This window comes from Bubalus kerabau, chromosome 15 (genome assembly GCF_029407905.1).
Source record: "Bubalus kerabau isolate K-KA32 ecotype Philippines breed swamp buffalo chromosome 15, PCC_UOA_SB_1v2, whole genome shotgun sequence".
Classification (NCBI taxonomy): Eukaryota; Metazoa; Chordata; class Mammalia; order Artiodactyla; family Bovidae; genus Bubalus; species Bubalus kerabau.
Window position 1 is genome coordinate 34,155,721 of NC_073638.1, and position 18,898 is coordinate 34,174,618.

The 18,898-nt window shown below is 54.5% G+C and overlaps 1 protein-coding gene across 12 annotated transcripts in view; it reads left to right on the top strand.

The window, feature by feature from the left end:
* Positions 1-18,898, top strand: part of GRAMD1B (GRAM domain containing 1B) — a 187,178-nt gene that overhangs the window by 138,937 nt on the left and 29,343 nt on the right. For all 12 annotated transcript variants that reach the window (XM_055548432.1, XM_055548437.1, XM_055548439.1 and 9 more), the window contains 4 exons: positions 6,557-6,577; positions 16,098-16,182; positions 16,752-16,855; positions 17,937-18,032. In XM_055548432.1, the coding sequence (XP_055404407.1) occupies positions 6,557-6,577; positions 16,098-16,182; positions 16,752-16,855; positions 17,937-18,032 (306 nt within the window). The remainder of the gene's footprint in view (positions 1-6,556; positions 6,578-16,097; positions 16,183-16,751; positions 16,856-17,936; positions 18,033-18,898) is intronic.

Genomic DNA, 18,898 nt, shown 5'->3' on the forward strand with positions numbered 1-18,898 from the left:
AGGCAGGGGAGAACCCCTATTAAATCTTGATCTTCTTAGCTTAGCCCTCAGAGAGGCCCCAGGAGCTAGTAAAAGGATTCTACAATGACCACTGTCTCTCATTAGGGGCGAGGGAGGCTCACAAGCCTTGAGATTTGGAGGAGGCGAGCTCTGGGGGTTAGGCGGGGGTCATCTCTTCAGCACTGCTACCGTTTCCAAATTTGGTGTGGAAGGGAACATTATTTGGGACAAATACAGTACTGGGAAGGGAGTCCTCAGGGACCATTGCAGAATGCTGTATTGACCTTGGCCTTGGCCATCACCCAGCCTTACCTTCGGTAATAATCCACCTGGTACCCACCTGGCCAAGAAGAGGGCGACAGGGCTGTCCACCCCTCCCAAGTATGTCCTTGTTACCACCTGAGCCCCCGTTTGCCTAAGGGGGCCTGGGCTACTTATGCTTCCACAAAGAGTCGTCCGCCCTCGCCTTTAGTCCTTTGGGAGGCAGACGATGTCTCTGCCTTGAAGCTCCTTAAAAGAGCTTCTCTTTCCCTCTTGACTCACAGGCCCTGGGGAGGTGGGGAGACCCTGGGAGGCTCGGGAGCTGGCATCCCAGCTGAATTTGTCTTTTGATTTCTTGTTCTTCCTCTTCTTCCCCACCATCCCCCAAATACCTTCTTTGCATGCATGGTCTTAGTCTCACAAGCGCCTCTCAAAAGTAAGCCATCTTTTGTCTCTGTCTTCGGTCTCCCCTCCGGTGTTGAATTGTCTGTAGTGCTCCGCACCCCACCCTCCGCCCCCTGCCCAGTTTGGCCCATGTGTCTTGCTTGGTCCCTTTCCCAGAAGGGCCAGCCCCACTGCCCCTGGCAGGCTGGCTGATGTCACCAAGGGACCATTCCCACTGCACCTGGAGTCAGAGAACAGACCCGCCCCCGTCCTCCCCACCCCACCCCTAACCCCGTCTCTGCCTGCTCCCCAAACACTGCCTCGGCAGGGAGTCTGTCCCCTCCTTACATGGTGCCGTTGAGAAGCAGAGTCCTGCCGGGGCTTAGTTTCATTCCTTTGGGGAAGGGAGGCTCTGGATCTGGTGGAGCAGTGGGACCTGCTGCCTGCTGCTCAGGTGAGTTGATTGAGGCTCACAGATTCCCCTACGTGAGTTCCCTGATGCAGTAGAGCGACCCTAGGAGCTCACCTTAGCCACTCCTTCCTTCTGCTTGCTCAGCCTGAGTGCTCCTCACTGCTTCCACCCACCGTCCAGCCTGCGGCTCGTGGTGTTCTTAGGTTCCTGGCTCGTGATCAGAGGGGAACGTTTCTCCCAGAGGGCATGGTGCCAACACTGGAAGGTCATGGACATAGACAGCCCCTACCAGGCCCTGCATAGATATGATCAGGTCAGGGAGCCTGTGCCAAGAGCCTACCCGGGACCCCAGGATTTGAGAAGCCTAAGGAGAACTTAGAGGGAGTGGAGGGTGAATAGTAGATGTTTCAGAACAGCGGGGCTCAGGAAATGATACCCACAGGGGAAGCGGGTGGCTACAGCCTGGAGAAAAGAGAGCTGAGAGGTGAACTTAATCATAGTCTCAAGCCTCTGTTTTGGGGAGCAGCGGGATGAACAGCTGTTCCGCTTCCTGAGGGGTGAACGAGAGGTTCCAGGGCTAATCCTGCAGTCTGTGACCTTGAGGGTAAAAGCTCATCTTAGCTCTAAGGATTTTGAACGACGGCTGCTGGCTGTGGGCAGGAGGAGGAAACCGTGCCTGTACTGAGCAGGCCCCCAGGAGTCTGCTGTGGGTTTGGGACTTAACGGTGCAGGGCTGTGGGACGGACGGGGTCTGGAGATGACCTCTGTCCACCCCTCCAGGATGCCTCAGCCCGCTGGCTGGGGAGAGGGCAGATGCTGCTGGACAAGGCGTCTGGTTATTGTTCCTCTGCCTCTGCCCACAGGGCGTATACCTTTGCCATCCTAAGGTCAAGCCTTGAGCTTCCTCACCCTCTTACCCCTGTGCCAAGGCACTCAGCGAGCAGAACACTTACTTATGGTCGATAGCACTCACAGAGTGCCTCTTTTGGTCAGGTGATGAGGTTGAAAGGAGCATCCAATAAGGGTTTTTTTTTTTAAATTGTAAGTGGTAGATCTTCTGTAAGAAAGGAATATGAAGACCAGATTCTCACCCCCAGGCAGCGTCCAGTCTGGGAAGAGAGATAAGAAACACAGATTATCCACATTGTCTGTTCCCAGATTATCCACAAACCAAACCTGACCTTAAGGACCACAGGAGTATTTGGGATGCTCCGTGAATTCAAAGGCAGGGGAGAGCTCATGTCTGAGGCAGGGAGCTGGTGCCCAGAGCTGGGCTAGAACTCCCAGTAGGTTTGTGGAGGGGCACAAGGGGGCCTCAGAAGGGACCAGGACCTGAGTGTAAACCCAGAATGCATCTCAGCCCCTTTCCTGCTGAGGAGCTGAAGGGGGAAGGAACGAGCTCCCCGCCTCCCCACCCCATTCATCACCAACACCCCAGCAGTTAACAAGGACTGACTTGTTGGGGGAGGGTACCCTGCCACCCCAGGGAGACGTGGTTGCGGCCGTGGTCGGTCTGGGACAGACTTCGAAGATGACACCTAAGGACCAGTATAGAAATCAGGTTCTGCAAGGTCAGTGCCTGGAGCAGAGAGCGAGGGAAAGCTACAAGGGGGAGAGAAAGAGAGGAGGAGGGTCTTGTGGTGGGAACACCCCATCCCGCCATGGAGCATTTTCTCAGGTTGACCACATGTACCCACAGGGAGGGTCTGGCGGCTAGAGCTATCGTCACTGTTCTCACAGCCAGGCCACCTCTCTCCCTGTGTCACCTGCACCTTTTAGGGGAGATGACCTCATATACTCTTCAGACGGACTGGAAAGTGCCCCCACTTTTCCCTGGAGCCAGACCTCACTCACAGTGTCTGTCTCCCCTTCTCCACACCCCCGTTTCCTTGTGTGTTAATAAGTTGGAGTTAGACTAGGTAGCCGGGGAGGTCTCGCTCCTGTGACTCTGTAGCTATCCTGGTGCAGCTGACCCTGGCTGGGGCAGCCCTGCCCAGAGCCCAGGGCTGGACATCAAGGCCCGGTTCTGTTCCAGGACCCCTTAGTTGGTGCCACCTCCCAGCTTCTGCTCTGTAGTGCTGGCCTGCGGCCACCAGGGGGAGCCCCGCAGCCGTCACCTGCCCCACCAGCTCCTGAACTGGGTACCGAGCTGTCTGGTAGGACCCAGGCCGGTCCCTGCCTGGCCCCGCATTGTGGCTCCCTGCTCTGGGTGTGCAGTGTCACGGGCTCTGTAGCTCTGGTGTGCCTTTAACCTTTTGACCCTTGCCCTGTTTTTCGATCCTAATTTTTGTGGTTTCCTTTCCAGTACGACAGACTTTACCTGATCAAAGTAAGAAACTGTTCTTTGCTCCCTACTCCTAGAACTGTAGCGCTCCTCTGTCCCTCCCCTGCCCCCATCCCATCTCCAGACTCCTGGGCCTTTGCACTGGGGAGATGTGTAAGGAAGTCGCTGTTTCCAGGGGCCTTGGGGTCCCCCAGGGGCTTGCTCTGCAGACTTCTAGGAAAAGCATAGAAGCCTGCTCAGCTCAGCCCTCACCCAACAGCTGTCTTTGGGCAGTTTTCCTGATGTCCCCTCCTCCCCTCCTGGCTAAATCCACTAATACGTAACCTGTTAGAAAGTCCTTGCCCACTCCTTCGTTCTGTTCTTCTCCCGCCCCCAGCCCTCTCTGCACCGGAGGACAGAGGGGGCTGAGAACCTGCTGGCCAGTGACCTCACGGGTGCCAGGGGGCACTCTCCAGGTCCACTGGGCCTGGCCTCTCTGCCCTGTGAGTCAGGCCCTCCTGGCCCAGCAGCTCCTTTAGGACTCGGTCCTCAAAAGCAGAGCCATGGGGATTCAACTTGCCCTTGCAAGGCTGATTGGAGTTCAGGGACTCACGCCCACATGGCTCTTTCCCAGGGGCTGCTGTGGATTTGGCCAGAGGGGTGGACACCCTCAGTGGTGACGGGTAACCAGCTGCCCAGGGAGCACTAGATGGAGGCAGAGTCTTAGACAGAGGGACAAAAGTCCTTGCTCTGTGTATCCGACATGGCAGTACCTGCAAACCCATATTCTTATCCCCAATTTACACAAGCAGGTAACATACAGAGGTGCCACCCAGCGAGACAAGAGAGGGGCCCGGCTTCCCTGGTGCAGGCTCTCAGTTGTCCTGAATCTCCTTGTTCTAGACAGATTCAGAAGGGTTGGTTTGGTGAAACGCAGGCACACTACGAGCAGTTGAGGCCAGCGGCTCCTAGAATGTGCCTTTCCACTGTTGAGAGGCATTCTCATGGATCCCTGCACAGCCTCATGCCCTGTGAGCTCAGAATCAGGACCCAGGAATTTCGGTGCCCTAAGATGCAGGTAGGGGTTCCCTGGTGGCTCAGTGGTAAAGAATCCACCTGCCATGCAGAAGACGTGGGTTCAATCCCTGGGTCTGGAAAATCCCCTGGAGAAGGAAATGGAAACCCACTCCAGTATTCTTGCCTGGAAGATCCCATGGACAGAGGAGCCTGGTGGGCTACAGTCCATGGGGTCACAAAGAGTTGGACACGACTTAGCAACTAGACCACAACAAGGTGCAGGTAAAGTCTGACACAGCCTCCTTGCCCCATCCTCTCTCCTCCAGGGTGACTAGAGGCTAATTCTCAGTCCCCAGCTCCCTTGTGGTAATAACTCTCTTCTTGATGGAATCATTAGTTTTGAACATTTGGACTTGGGTTGGAGGAGAAGACAAGGGTATAGTGTGATTATGTGACTCCCAGATGGGGCCATGGGGACAGCTTTTGTTGGAAGATGACTACGGAGAGCATCCTGCAGAGAGAAGAGGGTTGAGATCCTGCCCTGCCGTCTGCCCCCTGGCCAGTGAGCTAGGGTGTGGCGATGAGCAGATAGAGGCGGCACCCCCACAATGCCTGTCCTTCTCCTGCTGACACTCTTCCTCTTCAGAGTGAAGGTGAAGAGCTCTACGGAGTTCTTCTGGCAGGATGGGGTCACCAGCAGAGGGAGCGATGGCATGACCAGGCTTCATCTCTGCAGTCACACTCACCCCCTGGGCTCCACCAGACAGCAGGCCTCCTGGGACTGCCTCCTCCTTCCCTTATGAGTCAGACCCCATAGGACGAGGTGGACGGGATAAAGGTTGCTAACTGCACCCAGCGTCCACACCTCTGCATGCACAGCCCTACCTCGGAGGGCCCACCACAGTGAAGCAAAGGTTACAGTCCAGCAAGTCATGCGGCTTTTCTCATTTACCAGTGTGTATAAAAGTTATGTTTACCTTGTGCCTCATCCTGTCAAGTATACAATAGCATTCTGTTTAAAATAGCAGTGTACGTTTAATTAAATTATAATTAAAAATAAAATGTTAATTAAAATGTAATGCTGTAGGCAAAATGACATCAATAGACTTGCTTGACATGGGACTGCCATACACCTTCAATTTGTTAAAAAAAAAAAAAAAGCAATATCTTCAAAGTGCAATCAAATGAGATGTGTGTGTAGTTAAGATGTGGACCTGCAGGCAAAGCTTCCTTGCACCCAGCTGTTCTCCTCCAGAACCACACCCTTGGCAAAGTTTCTAAAACTGAAAATACTCTGGTCTACCCAAGCTGACCCTGTCAGATCAGCCCCTCGAGGCAGGGGGCCTAGACAGGTGTGTGTTTGTCTATCTCTGTCTGCCTGTCTGTCTGTCTTCAAGTGGGCCGTGTATGAGGGACTCCTGGCCTGTGAGATGGAAGATGGACCAAGCACAATCTTACTCATCCCTCCTCTTTCCCTAAGAAACTTCCCATTCCCGTGAAAACGAGCAGCCTTTCTAGCAGGGCTGGGAATGGAGGGCACCTGCATGGTGGAGTTGGGTCGGATCCGCTGTGTTGGTATTGACTTAGAGCCTCACAAAGTCAGGAAGGACCTTTAGCAATTACATGCTCCACCTGTCCTCCCAAGGCAGAGCCCCAATCACTCCTTGGCCACTATTTGCGGATCAGCCAGTTGGGCGGAAGGAGGAATTTGCCCAGTTGGAAGGAAGTTTCTAGCGATCCCTTGGATCCCCGACCCCAGAGCGTCCCACCCAGCCTTTCCGAGGGGCTGACATGGAGCAGACGGCTGTGTTAGTCTCCATGGGTACTTTGCTTCTGATCAGGGACCATTGGGGACTGGGTCTCGGATGCCTGCAGCGCATCCCTCCCCCCCACCCCACCCCCATCAGAGGAGCCTTGTGATGGGGTCGACTCCCTCCCAGTCAAGCTCTCGCTGGTGCTGCGCTGCCTGCCACCCCAGCCACGGGGGCTTCCAGCATGGACTGCTCCCCGGGCCTCCTTTCGGGAGCTGTCTTGAGAAAGGAGGACCCTGCCCCCTGCCCCGAGCAGCAGCACGGGGGGCCTTGAGCTGCCTTGGGATTCTTCCTCCCCGCCCGCCCTCCGCTGTCTTGTGTATCTTCCCCTGGAGCCAGGAGCACTCTGGCTGCTCCTGCCACCTCTCCCCCCACTAACTTTGTTTCTCTTTTACTTTGTTCTTTCAGAAAAGCCAGAGCTGGTATAATGTAAGTATCCCTTTTCTCTTCTTGTTGGGCGCGTGGGTGGGGATGGCTGTGCTTAGGGGATGGAGTCGTGGGGGCGCACTGTGGTCTCCCTGTGGGCTTGGAGCCTAGAACAGTGGGCTTTGCCCCTGACCAGACCCCTCCTTCAAAAACCAGACCACAGTTACCTTCTGTAGCAAGGCAGGACTGCTGGTGAGGGAGGGTGTGCAATTCCCGGAGACCACGCAGGGGTGGACTGTCTCCCCGAACCCCCACCCGAACCCCCGGATCCTGGACACCCTCCAGCCCTGATGGAGGAGACCAGGCTGGGGAGGCCCCCCCAAAGTGCAGACAGGACTTGGGATGGGGACAACCATCCTGGGGCCTGATCTTAAGGCCAAGTTTTCCTCCTTTTACCAAGACATTTGGAGGAAAAACCAAGCAGCCAGAAACCTTTTCGTTTAGCAGAGGCTGGCTTATGTAACAGAATGTGACTTCTGCCCCAGGGTCACCTCAGTCGACCCCAGCATGCTCCACCCAGAACACATCCTCCGTCCCTGGGGGTGCTCCAGCCAGGAGCTCCAACCGGGAGGTCAATTATGGAGTAAGCAGCCCCCTGCAGAGGCCACATCCTCTGGGTCTTGAACTCGCCCCTGAAGAGCCACAGGCTGAAGTCTCAGCCGCCTGCCCCGTGCTACTCCACCCTCCTGCCCTGTGGATGGACAGGCAGTTCATAGCCGCCAACTGGTCTCCAGCCACTGTCTTCCATCCCGGAGCCTGCTCTTCCCCGAGCTTCCCGCTCCCCTGACACCAGGGCCTGTTGCATGGTGGACCTGGGGACGATGTGAGAGGGGGCAGCTGAGAGACAGACTTGGAGGATGCTTTGGGTCAGGGGAGGAGGGGAGAGGCTTGGGTTTCACGTAGACGCTCCGGTCAGAGTCACTGTGTGTGTGTGTGTGTGTGTGTGTGGCGGTGCGGGGGGGAGTTTTCCCACACGGCTCAGCAGTTCCCCCAGAATCAAGCAGCCAGCAGTCAGCCCTATAGCTTCCGATCCGCTGCTGCTCAGGGGACTGGCCCTGAGATAGGACTGTTGGATCCCCGCCTTGGCATCACAATGGCACAGAAAAGGAGGAGGTTGGCGGGCTGCGCGGGTGGGAGGGGAGTTGAGGGCTGAGATGGCCCACCTGGAGGAGAAGCCTGCCTGGGGCTGCAGCCCCTCAGCCCCCTAGGCCAACTGTGGTCTTCAGCTGGGCTCACGTGGCTTAGGGCTGACATCCCAGGGGAGAGAGGAGCTTGCTGTCTGTGGGAGGAGGTGAGGCTGGAGAATGCTTTCCTGGGAGTGGGTGGGACCTCCAGCATCCTTTCCCTCACGGAATCTTCCACCACCCGGGGTAGGGGTGGAGGGGCTATTGTAAAATTAGTGCCTCACAGGGGACCAGGAAACACGTGGCTGCAGACCCACGAGACCGTTAAAACGACCGGATTTGGACATGCAGGGCCTCGTCCCTGTTGCACTCCCTCTCCCCTGCTCTTCTCTTTTCTTTCCAGCAGGCTTTTCCGTTCTTTCTCACGTTGCCTTCCCTAGAGTCCTTCCCTCCCCTTTCCTGGCTGACTCCCCCATTTTCGTCTCTCCACCTCCGCTTGCCGCTCCTTTCTGGCTTGATTATCCCAACTGGCTGTCTCTTTCTCTCTGATTCTAATGGATTTTCCTCCCTCCCACCCTTTTACCTCTAATCTCTCCCTCAGCCCCGCTCAGAAGACCTGGTATCCGAGCCCTCAGCAGAGTGACAGGCTAGAAATAGGTGCTGCCGCTGGGCTGGATGATGGAGGTGGGCCAGCTGCCCTGTAGGGTCAGGGGGTTCTGCTGGCAGATGAGTGAGAGATGGTAGAGCTGGGCAGACAGATTCTTCACCACTGAGCCACCTGGGAAGCCCACTCAGATGTACTAGCGTGCTTATCCACGGGCACAGCCTGAGCGTGGCTGTGCTCCCAGGACGAATGGTCTGGCTTGATCAGGAAGCCAGGTCCTGGGGCTTCCCCGACTGGAGCCTGAGCTCAGCCTCCTGAGCCCATGCACACGGGCGTGCAGGCCCCGTCCCCCGCAGAGCACTGTGCTGTGTCAGTGCCTGTGTGCCGAGGCCCCACCAGGAAGCTTCCCTTCAACACCCTCTCCCCAGCACTGCCCCCCAGTGCTCCATTCCTGGTTTCTCCGGAGGTGCTTGCTGGGCCTCTGTTGCTCTGACCCGGTTCTCTTTTTGCTGCGTCTGCTTGGTCCTCCTGTGCCACCTCTGCGTTGCCCTGAGGTGGCTAGACTCGGACCTTCAGGAAGGAGGTGGGTGTCTCCTCCTCAGCTCTGTCCTCAGCCCTCCCTGTCCCCTCTCCTGACACCGCTGGTGACTCTCCGGCTGCTCTGCTGCCCGAGGCGCCATCGTTGGCTCTGGAAGTCTTCGGATGAGCAAAGGCCTTGTCGTCCTCGGCCCTGGGGACAGTTAGAAGTGCCTGGCCGGATCCAGGACAGGGAGGGTCAGTGCAGACTTGCTGACTGCTGCAAGAATGTCTCCAGCCCGTTGGCATGGCCTGGGTCTGATAAGAGAGGAAGCCAACCCAACGCGTCCCTGCCCTCTGCCCCAGCCTCCCCCTCTACCTGCCTCTCTTCTGCATTTTCTTCTTCTATTTATCCGGGGAGGAACTGTCACCATGGTGACAAACCACCTTGGCATTTATAAAGAGTGGGTCCCGTGGAAGGAGGTGTTTGGACCCCAGGGAGACATGGAAATGCTGAGACAAGAGCCTCTGGTCTCCAGCAAGGGCTCTTCAGATCAAGAGTGGGGTTTGAGGGACTTCCCTGGCTGTTCAGTGATTAGGGCTCTGCACTTCCCAATGCAGGGCATATGGGTTCGATACCTGGTCAGGGAACTAAGATCCCACATGCTGTGCGGCATGGCCCAAAAGAATGGGGCTTGAAGAGGGGGCTGTCGGCAGCTGCCCTGAGTCCCTCCCAGGGCTGACCACATCTGCTGCCCTGAGTCCCTCGTCTGCTCCCCGCCCCGCCAGACCCACCATTGACCGCCGCAGTTTTATTAGTCAAGGCGCCTAGTTTGGGGGATAAATTCACGGAGGGATAAGCTGAAACAGGGAGCCAAGGGGAGAGTTGGGGGCAGGAGGGGGAATAATCTGCCCCCCAAAGATGGCCCTGCTGGATGTAGCAGACTCAAATCTGGGAGGAAGCCAAGTCACAGAAGTCTCTTCCTGGTGCTCCAGGTAGACAGAGGTACCTTGCCTCTTTCCTGGGATCAGTTGTCTCCAGGCAACCCAGGGAAGGAGCCCAGACCCTGGTGGCTGCCCTGAGGCTTTGGGGCCCAAGTTGCCTGCTGGTCCAGGTTGGGGCAATGCTGGCCATCTGGGAGGAAGAGGGATGGCGCCAGTCCTGTGGAGTGACCAGGCATGTCTGGCAGACATATGACTGAGCAAGAGGACAGAGCTTTGTAGGAATGAAACTCAGATTAGGTCGTCGGTGAGAAAAGTGGGAGTGAGTGCTGAAGGCATCCCCAGCGACACCTTGGCAACCTGATATTTTTTTCCGGGGAAGATGGACTCCGCTTCCTCCACATGCTGACCCCTGTGTCCCCAGTAGCCATCTTGACTCTGCGGAGTGATCCGTCTCCAGCTGAGACTCTCCCAGTCCTGCTCCTTCATGTTTCTCTGTCACACCTTCGCCCTCCCCATCTCCCTTTGCTCAGTCACCTCCCCCATCTCCCCTTAGTTCACATCCGGCTCCTCCCTACCTGGATTTGGTTGAAAGTCCAGTGTTTCTTCTGAGGGTCTTAATTGGCTTTCTTCCTAGGCGAGGCCAACATGCTACCAAAATCTATCTGTTTTTCTCCTGGGCTGCTCCACCCTCTCCCTCCTGCTGCTCTACCCAGGGAGCGGGTACCACTTGGTCCCAGCTCCCAGTGTTTGCCGTCGAGTTAATATTTAGCCCAGGTCAGTTCCCTTTCCTCAGGCTGGAAGCTGGCAGTGCCCTGCCCGGCGGCAGTTTTGAGGGGGTGTAGGAGACAAAGGGTCCCGGGGCTTATCTTTCTGGGTGTGTCCTGTCCCTGACTCACCCCGCTGGAGCCCAGTCATCCCCTCATCTGGCTCCAGAGATACTCAAGCGTTTCCAGGATTCAGCCCTCATGGGTCCTGGTTACTGCCTAGATCGTTGGATCTGGGGTGGCCCAGGAGAGGGGCATTCCCGTCACCCTGTAAAATGGAATTGCTGGGTTCTCCTGTCCCACTGCTGATGATACTGTGGAGAGAAGCTAGGATATGTGGCTTGGAGAGTGTTGGCATGGACTAGGTGCTGGGGTGCCATGCCTAATAGGAGTGAGGACGTGTATGGATGTGTGCACACGAGATGCCATGTCAACAGGAACAGTGTCAGAGGTGTATAAGGAATGCATTCATTTGGTAAATAGGTCTTGAGCAGCTGATACTTGAAATTCACCATGCGGGGTGCTGGAGGAGATCGTTTGAGGCGTAGCGTGTTCCTGGAGACAGTGGTAGTCTGATGGAACAATCGCCCTGTGTGATATGATAGGTGGAGATGGTGGCTGCATCCAGAGTGTGCACAGAGAGAGACAGGAACACAAGTCCTGGAAAGGACTCAGAATCTCCCTCTGCTTCCTCCAGCACCATATAACTGGGAGACGCCAGGTTCCTCTGAATCAGAAGTTTGGGATCTAGAAGCAAGAATCTGTATCTTGCATACATTTGTTAGATCATTTTTAAGTACACTCACGTCTGAGTCAAACAGGACGAAGGCAACGTTCTCCATCATGTGCAGCCTGGAGAGCCTCCTGGGCTGGACGTAGCTGGGGAGGGCGAGGAAGGTGCCCTGTTTGTCTCAAAGTTCTGACGTTTCCTGGGAATCCAACCTTCCCGGCCCCAGTGCTGTCTGACCTCTGCCCCCAGCTTCTCTTTCTGGAGGCCTCCTTGTTCCCATCTGCCTGGCTCCCATCCTTGCCAGAGATCTCAACTTCCCTGCTCCTTTTGACCCGGCCCAGTCTCTCTGCTCAGAGCATGGTTCCTTGGCTGCCAAGGTCTGAGCGGCTGTCTGGGAATCCTCATCCTGGCCTTGATCCCCATCCTGCTAGAACTGGAGGCAGGACAGCATCCCCGGGAAGGAAGGAGATGCCTCAGACGGACCTGGAAACTGCTGACCTCAACTTCTCCCCACCTGCACCTCTGAAATGGGATGAGTTCAACTTCCAGGCTCCTGCTGTTGCTCTGGGGAGGTCGGTGGATGGATGGATCAGTGAGGGGCCAATGTGTCTCCAAGAAGTCCCTGGCTGTTTTGCGTCTTCAATTTTAGATTTTAGCATAACAGCAGTGCCCCTGGCACCTCCTCCCCGCCCTTCCCCCGCTCGGAGCCTTGGCCAGCTACTTTCCATTGCAGGAAACATCTGCTGGGGAGGCCAGGCTCGGCCGGGGGTTACTGCAGGACATTGGCCGGTACCATCACCCAGGTCCTGTAACTTGAGGCATGTGTAGGGCTCTGGCCCTGCCTGCTCACCCGCCCAGCCACCCCGCCCCCCTCCTGCCACGGATGACTCTAACAAAGAAGTTGTTTGCTGGTCAGCCGAGAGGAGCTCGGCCTGGGAGGAAAAGGGGGGTGTGTACGGGTGGGGGTGGGAGCAGGCCGTGGTGCCTTGGCCAGCCGTGGCCGTGCTGCCTGGGTGAGGACCGTGAGTCATAGCCACCAGCGCCCGCCCAGAGGAGCGATTGCACGTTGAACAGGCTGCCTTGTGGGACTGGCCAGACAGCGCTGGGGAGTTGGGTGTCCGTCCTCCTGGGAGTTTGAGACCCGCCACGAGCCACTGGGCTGTGAGTGAGCCGCAGCAGGGTGGACCTGCAAGTGGCCCCGTGCACCTGCCCCGTCGTCTGCATCCTGGCCACTGCCGGCTGCTCAGAGCAGCTGTCCACACCGACCTGGAGAAGGGGCTTCATCATGTCCTCTCTGGGTCACCCTTAGCCCAGAGACCTGCACTGGGAGCCAAGTGGGATGAAACAGAGCCCGGCCACAGGAGGCTGGCCAGCCAGCCTGTCCCGAGAACCATGCTGACCACACCCGCCCAGTTGTGAAGCTTGGCGCTGGGAACCAAGCTCAAGGGAAGCCAAGGAGGTATCAAGGGTCACACAGACCCTCTGCCGAGGAGCCTGAAGCCACCCATTCACGTCCAGTCCGGGCGAGACTGACCGTTTGCATCCTGGGAGCACAGTGAAAGATCTGAGCTCGAGGATCAGCGTTTCGTGGGGAGGTAGCCTGTGGGAGCGATGGAATCTCTGACGGAATCGGGGGTCCTCTGGAGCCTCCTGCTGGAGCAGGACAGCCAGCCTTTGCAGCAGCACCTGAAGAAGCTGACGGAGGGACCTGCCGGTGCGGAATTCTGCTGCCGGCCCGGGTCTGAGGAGATCCCCGCCGTGAGTGCATGTCCTCGCTTCTCTGTGCTCTGGGGGCCCTGGGTTTGACAATCCTTGGACCAAAATTCTTTGGCCATTTAAAATGAAAATGCATGAGCCTTGCTTCTCTTTCTGCGGGAGGAGATGGCTTTAAGAGTGCGAGGACGCCAGGGAGAATGGGTCATCGCCTCCCACGTCAGTAAGGTAGCTGGTGGCAGCCGACTAATATCTCTGTACTTTAGACCCTGGGAGGCTAGCTGGCCTGCCTTCCATGCTGGCAGCCTGCTCAGATCAGGCCACTGATTTGCAGGCCTGGGTTAAGGGGTTCGTACACCCCAGGAAGCCCTCGCAGCACTGGCAGACCTCCAAGACCAGGGCTGGATGGGCCCTCCTCTCCTGACAGCCAGGACTGTGTTTGAGGAGAGGAGGGGAGAGGGTGTCTCCCTCAATTTGCCTCTTGTTTGGAGGTTAGGGCCCGACTCCCTGCACCTGCATCTCTGTTGATATCTGAGTCCTCACTGGATGTGAGAGGAGCAGGGCTGACAAAGCTCCTTGGAGAGAGCATTAGCAACGGGAGGACTTCCAGGCTCGGGGCAATCGCGTGTCTGACGTCCAGTTTCAACTGAGGGGGATTTGGGGCCACCTGGTAGGCTGGTCCTCAGGCTGATATTGGAACTTTGTAAATATAAAGACTGACTCGACTAATTGTTTTTTTAATTGTGGGAGTTCCCTGGCAGTCCAGTGGTTAGACACGGGTCTTTCACTGCCAGGGATCCAGGTTCATTCCCTGGTCAGGAAACTAAGATCCTGCAAGCTGTACAGTGTAGCAAAAAAAACCCACAAATAAATTGTGTTAAAATACATGTAACATAAAGTTTACCATCTTAGGTATTTCTAAATGTATATTGCAGTAGTGTTAAGTAGGTTCACATTGTTGTACATAAAATTTCTGGAACTTGCAAAACTGAAACCATACCCCCCCAAAAAAAAATCCACTTGTAGGCATGGAAGGCTAGTGGGGACCCCCACATAAGTTAGTATCTCATCACCAAGAGGTTGTGCTTGGCTGGGGCATCCCGGTGGTTCCCTTCTTGGCTCAGGAACCCCAAGGCCGTGCAGAGTGACGGCTCAGACCAGGAGCTGTGGACCACACTGTGCTAGTACCATGGTTACACTCTCATTTGTAACCATGTGCCTTGGGCAAGTTGCTTAAATTCTGTGCCTCCGTTTCCTCAAGTCTAAAATGGGGTAATAAAGACGACCCTGTAGTCAGGTGAAAGGATGTGAAAGGCTTATGACAGAGCTTGGAGCGTGGTCATTTCTCACTCCGTGTTAGCTCTACGAGGTCGGTCAGGAACTTACAGACAGGTGGTCAGGCAAGGGTTTTCAACGTGTGGACTCTTGTTCTGTGAGGCCAGGGAGCCTCACATTGAGGTTGGATATCTGTGTCATTTTGAAACTAACATGTAGGTCAGAGGAGTGTTGTCTTCTGAGGTCTTTTCTAGCTATCGAAGTCACGGGGTGGGCTGGCTTCCAGATTTTCCCTCCCAGTGAGTGATCCTGATTCTTGAAGTTTGGGATTCTACAGCATGTCATTATTTGGGGAAGGTAACAGAGGATCCCCTTGGAAATACAACTCATTTTATACATGAGCCAAAACAGAAGTTTAAATTTCAAATTAACTCTGGGCAAAGTAGTTGAAAACACTGTCTTCTCTCTTACGTGGAAAACTTTCCCAAACTGAAGTCGTGCTGTTTTCTCTCCTCCAGCTTCCTAAAATCCTCTTCTCTCTGGCACAGGTAGTCAACTGAGCTGAGGGAGTCAGAACCTGCTGCCAGGGTGGCCAGACTGCAGCAGTCCCTGTCTTGCAGGCTGTTGGTTCTGCAAAAAAGCCAAAAAGCTAACAGTGTGAAGCTCACTCCATTGTTGCCACAGCTAGTGGATTCTCAGGAAAGTGGGCGAGAAAGTGTAAATGGCCAAGACCCGGCAGTCAGCAACACCAGGACAGTCTGCCTCCCTGGGTGTGCTCCTGACATAAGTCGGTCAGCAGGTCACCCGAGTGGAGTTCAGATGGTCTGTATCATGATACCTGGACCTTCCCGGGTTGTGCGCTTGTCCTTGGGTTCCTTTCATCTACGGGCACACGATTGTAAACTTAGAAAGAGCAGAATTCCTGTCTGATCGACTGGTTTATGGGATTTCCCGGAATGATTTGCTATCATTAGGAGTTTGCATTGAGGCACCAAAAAGGTTGGTGGATGCAGGGACGTCTGGCAGCTCAGGTGGTGGCGGGAGGTGAACTCGGAACCAGGGATCCAGAGATTTGCTCCTGACTGGCCAGGGGACCTTGGGCAGGGACCTCTCTCTGAGCTTGGTTTCCTTGGTGGTAATGTAAAAGAGTTGAATTGGATAGTCTTGTACGCGATGGTGAGCGAATGAAGTTTGAGTACCTCAAGCTGCGTTAGGCTTTTAATTCTCTACTTGTGTGCCTTTTTCGGTCCTAGTTTTATGGGTTTTTAAAAACCCAGGGCAGTTCTGCCCCTCCCCGCACCAGTTTTATTGTGATATAATTGACATAACATTGTACTGGTCTTACGTTTTATGATTTTTTTTTTCCTGTCGTAAATTTCAGACCCAGCCAAGTGCTTACTATATTACTCACGATGGCAGCTTCTGAAAGCTGCACTAGGCACCATCATATATCCTGGGTCCTGCTGTGGGGGTAGGGGGTCCCCTTGGGCCCCTACTTCACTGTCAGTTGGTGCTTCCTGCTGGCAGAAGGCAGGACAGCAGAAGCCCAGAGTGGTCCCCTCTTCCTTTCTCCACTTGGGATGTGGTTATGTGAGCCCTGCTTAGTAGGGTTGACATTTTCTCACTGATAGATGCTGGGTAACACTGGGTACGAAGCCCTTGGCAGCTTCAAATTCTCTCCACCATGTTTTTCCACACTGAGCCCCCTTTGCCTAGCCTGGCCTCCTGGGGTCTCTGCCTTAACTGGAACCTCAACTTTGCCTTTAAATATGCAAGCAGGCTCTCCTCCTGCACCTTCCTCCCCCGCCCATGAACCTAGCAGCATCCGCTAACCTTGGCCATTGTCACTCAGGTGTTAAGCCCCACATACAAGCAGAGAAATGAAGACTTCAGAAAGCTCTTTAAGCAACTTCCAGACACGGAGCGCCTCATTGTTGGTGAGCGGGGTGACCTGGGTGTGGGGGCAGGAAGGAAGGCTGCTTCTCTGACTAGAGGGTCCCCAAGTGAGAGCGTCTGTCTGGGAACTGGGAGAGGAGACATCCAGAGTGCTGACCCAGTGATGGGGGCTCAGGGCTGAGCCCCGTGTGTGATGGTCTCCAGAGTGCCCCGCCTGGGAGGAGTCGTTGCCACTCTTGTGTCTGCAGATGGCCCAGCAGGGGACTGGGGAAATCATGGAGGGGGAGTGGCGTTAGCTGAATTATGTTGGCCTTTCTGCCTCTAATGTTCTTGCTTCCTCTGCTGTCTCATCCCTGCCTCTGCCTCCAGGCAGTAGCCTGTTGCACACCCTTCATGTTCCCAATCAGACGCTGCTAGGGACTCCCTGGGCCGCTAGGCTGGTATCTCTCACACCTAGTCTGTGGTGGGCAGTTGGGCTCCCTGGGGCTGCGGGCAGGCGGGCGGGTGGGGGTGCGGGGTGGGGTGGGGGTGGGAGGTGTCTTGCTTAATTGTAGCGGTTTACTGAGAAGCCTCCCTGTCCCTGAGCTCCGTCTCCCATATTCTGCTACAGATTACTCCTGTGCACTCCAAAGAGACATTCTTCTTCAGGGCCGACTCTACCTCTCCGAAAACTGGATCTGCTTCTACAGCAACATCTTCCGCTGGGAAACTCTGGTAAAGACTGGGGCTTCCCTGGTGATCCAGTGGTTAGGACTCCAAGCTTCCATTGCTGGGGTGCATGGGTTCGATCCCTAAGCTCCTACTAGCTGCACGGCCAAAAACTAAATTAAGGAAAAAAACAAACAAACCCTGAGACTTGCTCCCCGAGGCTGTCCCCTGGGCTGTGGCTGAGGAAGTGGCCTCAACTTTTGTTCTTTGGTTGACTTCATGCTCTACCCAAGCTTTTGTATAATTCACAAAAGCATGAGTCTTGAAGGATAGGTCTCTCTACCGTGCCTTTCCCTCTTCCCTCCTTCTTGGATGTGGAAGAGAGTGTGGAGACCATTTGATTTGGGGGAAATGCAGGTAAATATTTAGGCTTCTCTGGTGGCTCAGTGGTAAAGAATACGCCTGCAATTCAAGAGATGCGGGTTTGATCCTTGGATAGGAAAGATTCCCAAGAGAAGGAAATGACAACCCACTCCAGTATTCTTGCCTGGGAAATCCCATGGATGGAGGAGCCTGGCGGGCTATACAGTCCATGGGGTCCCAATAGTTGGGCATGACTAAGTGACTAAACCACAACAGAAGCAGAATCCTAAGAGTCAGAGGAACCTTGACCTTGCAACTCAGCAGAACTGGCTTGTACTTTCTGGATTCTGCAACCAATTAGCCGTGCAATTTGAAGCTAGTCTTTATTCTTCATTTGCCTATTTCCTAGTCTTACAAAGTAAAGGGAGAAATGATAGATAAGTGACTGTAAGGTCTCATCTGGTGCCAGGGTTCTGTGTTTCTGTAAGTGGCAGATTCTGATGGGATCCATGCATGTTTATCAGGCTGTGTAGAAATGAGAAAGCAAGCTCCTTGGACCAAGAATCAATAGACCCTTGAGCTCCCAATGAGGGTTGCTCTACAGCCTCTGAAATAAGGGACTCAACCAAGTGATCTCTGAGGAGGTTCCTTCGCAGTTGAGAAGCATATAGCCTGTGATCTGACTTCCTCTGTGTGAACTGGTGCCTGGAGAACACTCTTCACCTGACTCTATTAATGCTGCCTCTTGCTTGTTTTCCTTTCTCTGTTTCTGTGTGGATGCCAGCTAACTGTGCGTTTGAAAGACATCTGCTCCATGACTAAAGAAAAGACAGCTCGCCTCATCCCCAATGCCATCCAAGTTTGCACTGACTCAGAAAAGGTAAGTAGAGTCTGATCTTGGACTTACTACTCCCCCAAACCCCAGTCCCTCTACTCCTGGATTCCTGCCCTTCAGTCGCATTAATGGGGAGACCAGTAGGGTTGGGGTGAGAGGTGGCAAAGTGAGGTGGATTGTGGGAACCACCTCTGTGGTGGGCAGGTGCTTAGAGTCTAGCAGAAACGAGTGGAGTGCTGGGACATTGAACTTAGAGCCAGAACACCTGAAATAGAGTCCCGTGGCTACATTATGTAACCTGAGCCTCAGTTTTCTTATGTGTGAAATGGAGCCAGCGATGCCTATTTGTCAGAATCTTGGAATGACCTCCCACATTTGAAAACACTAAATTGTAAAGCACTAAACAACGGAAGTTGTGTCATTATGTATCAGGACAGCTCATCAAAAGGAGTGAGGAGTCTGATAGGAAACGGATTGTCTATATTGTTGCCATGGGCACAATGTGGTAGATAAAATCTAGAGTGGAGAATGCACTGTGATCTTTGACTTTTAACCAGGCCCTGAAGACTGATACTTTCAGGGCTAGAGATGGACTGAACACAGGTCTATAACACCCTTTGACTTCAGGCACTTCAGGATCAAGAGCCCTGAGACTTCAAAGTCCAATAGTCTCTGCTTCGAGTTCTGCTTCTAGCATGAAGCAGCTTTGTAATTACAGGGATCACCTACCATCACCACCCTATTTCTCTTTATTGAATATTAGCAGTCGTGTTTATTTTCCAAGGTTTTAGTGTGGTTTAAATGAAGTAGTATTTGTGAAGCACCTAGAATGTCTTCAGTAAAATCTGGTTTTCTGTCGCATTCTTCCCGCATATTATAAAAGGTCCCCACAAATGTGTAGGCTTCTTAAG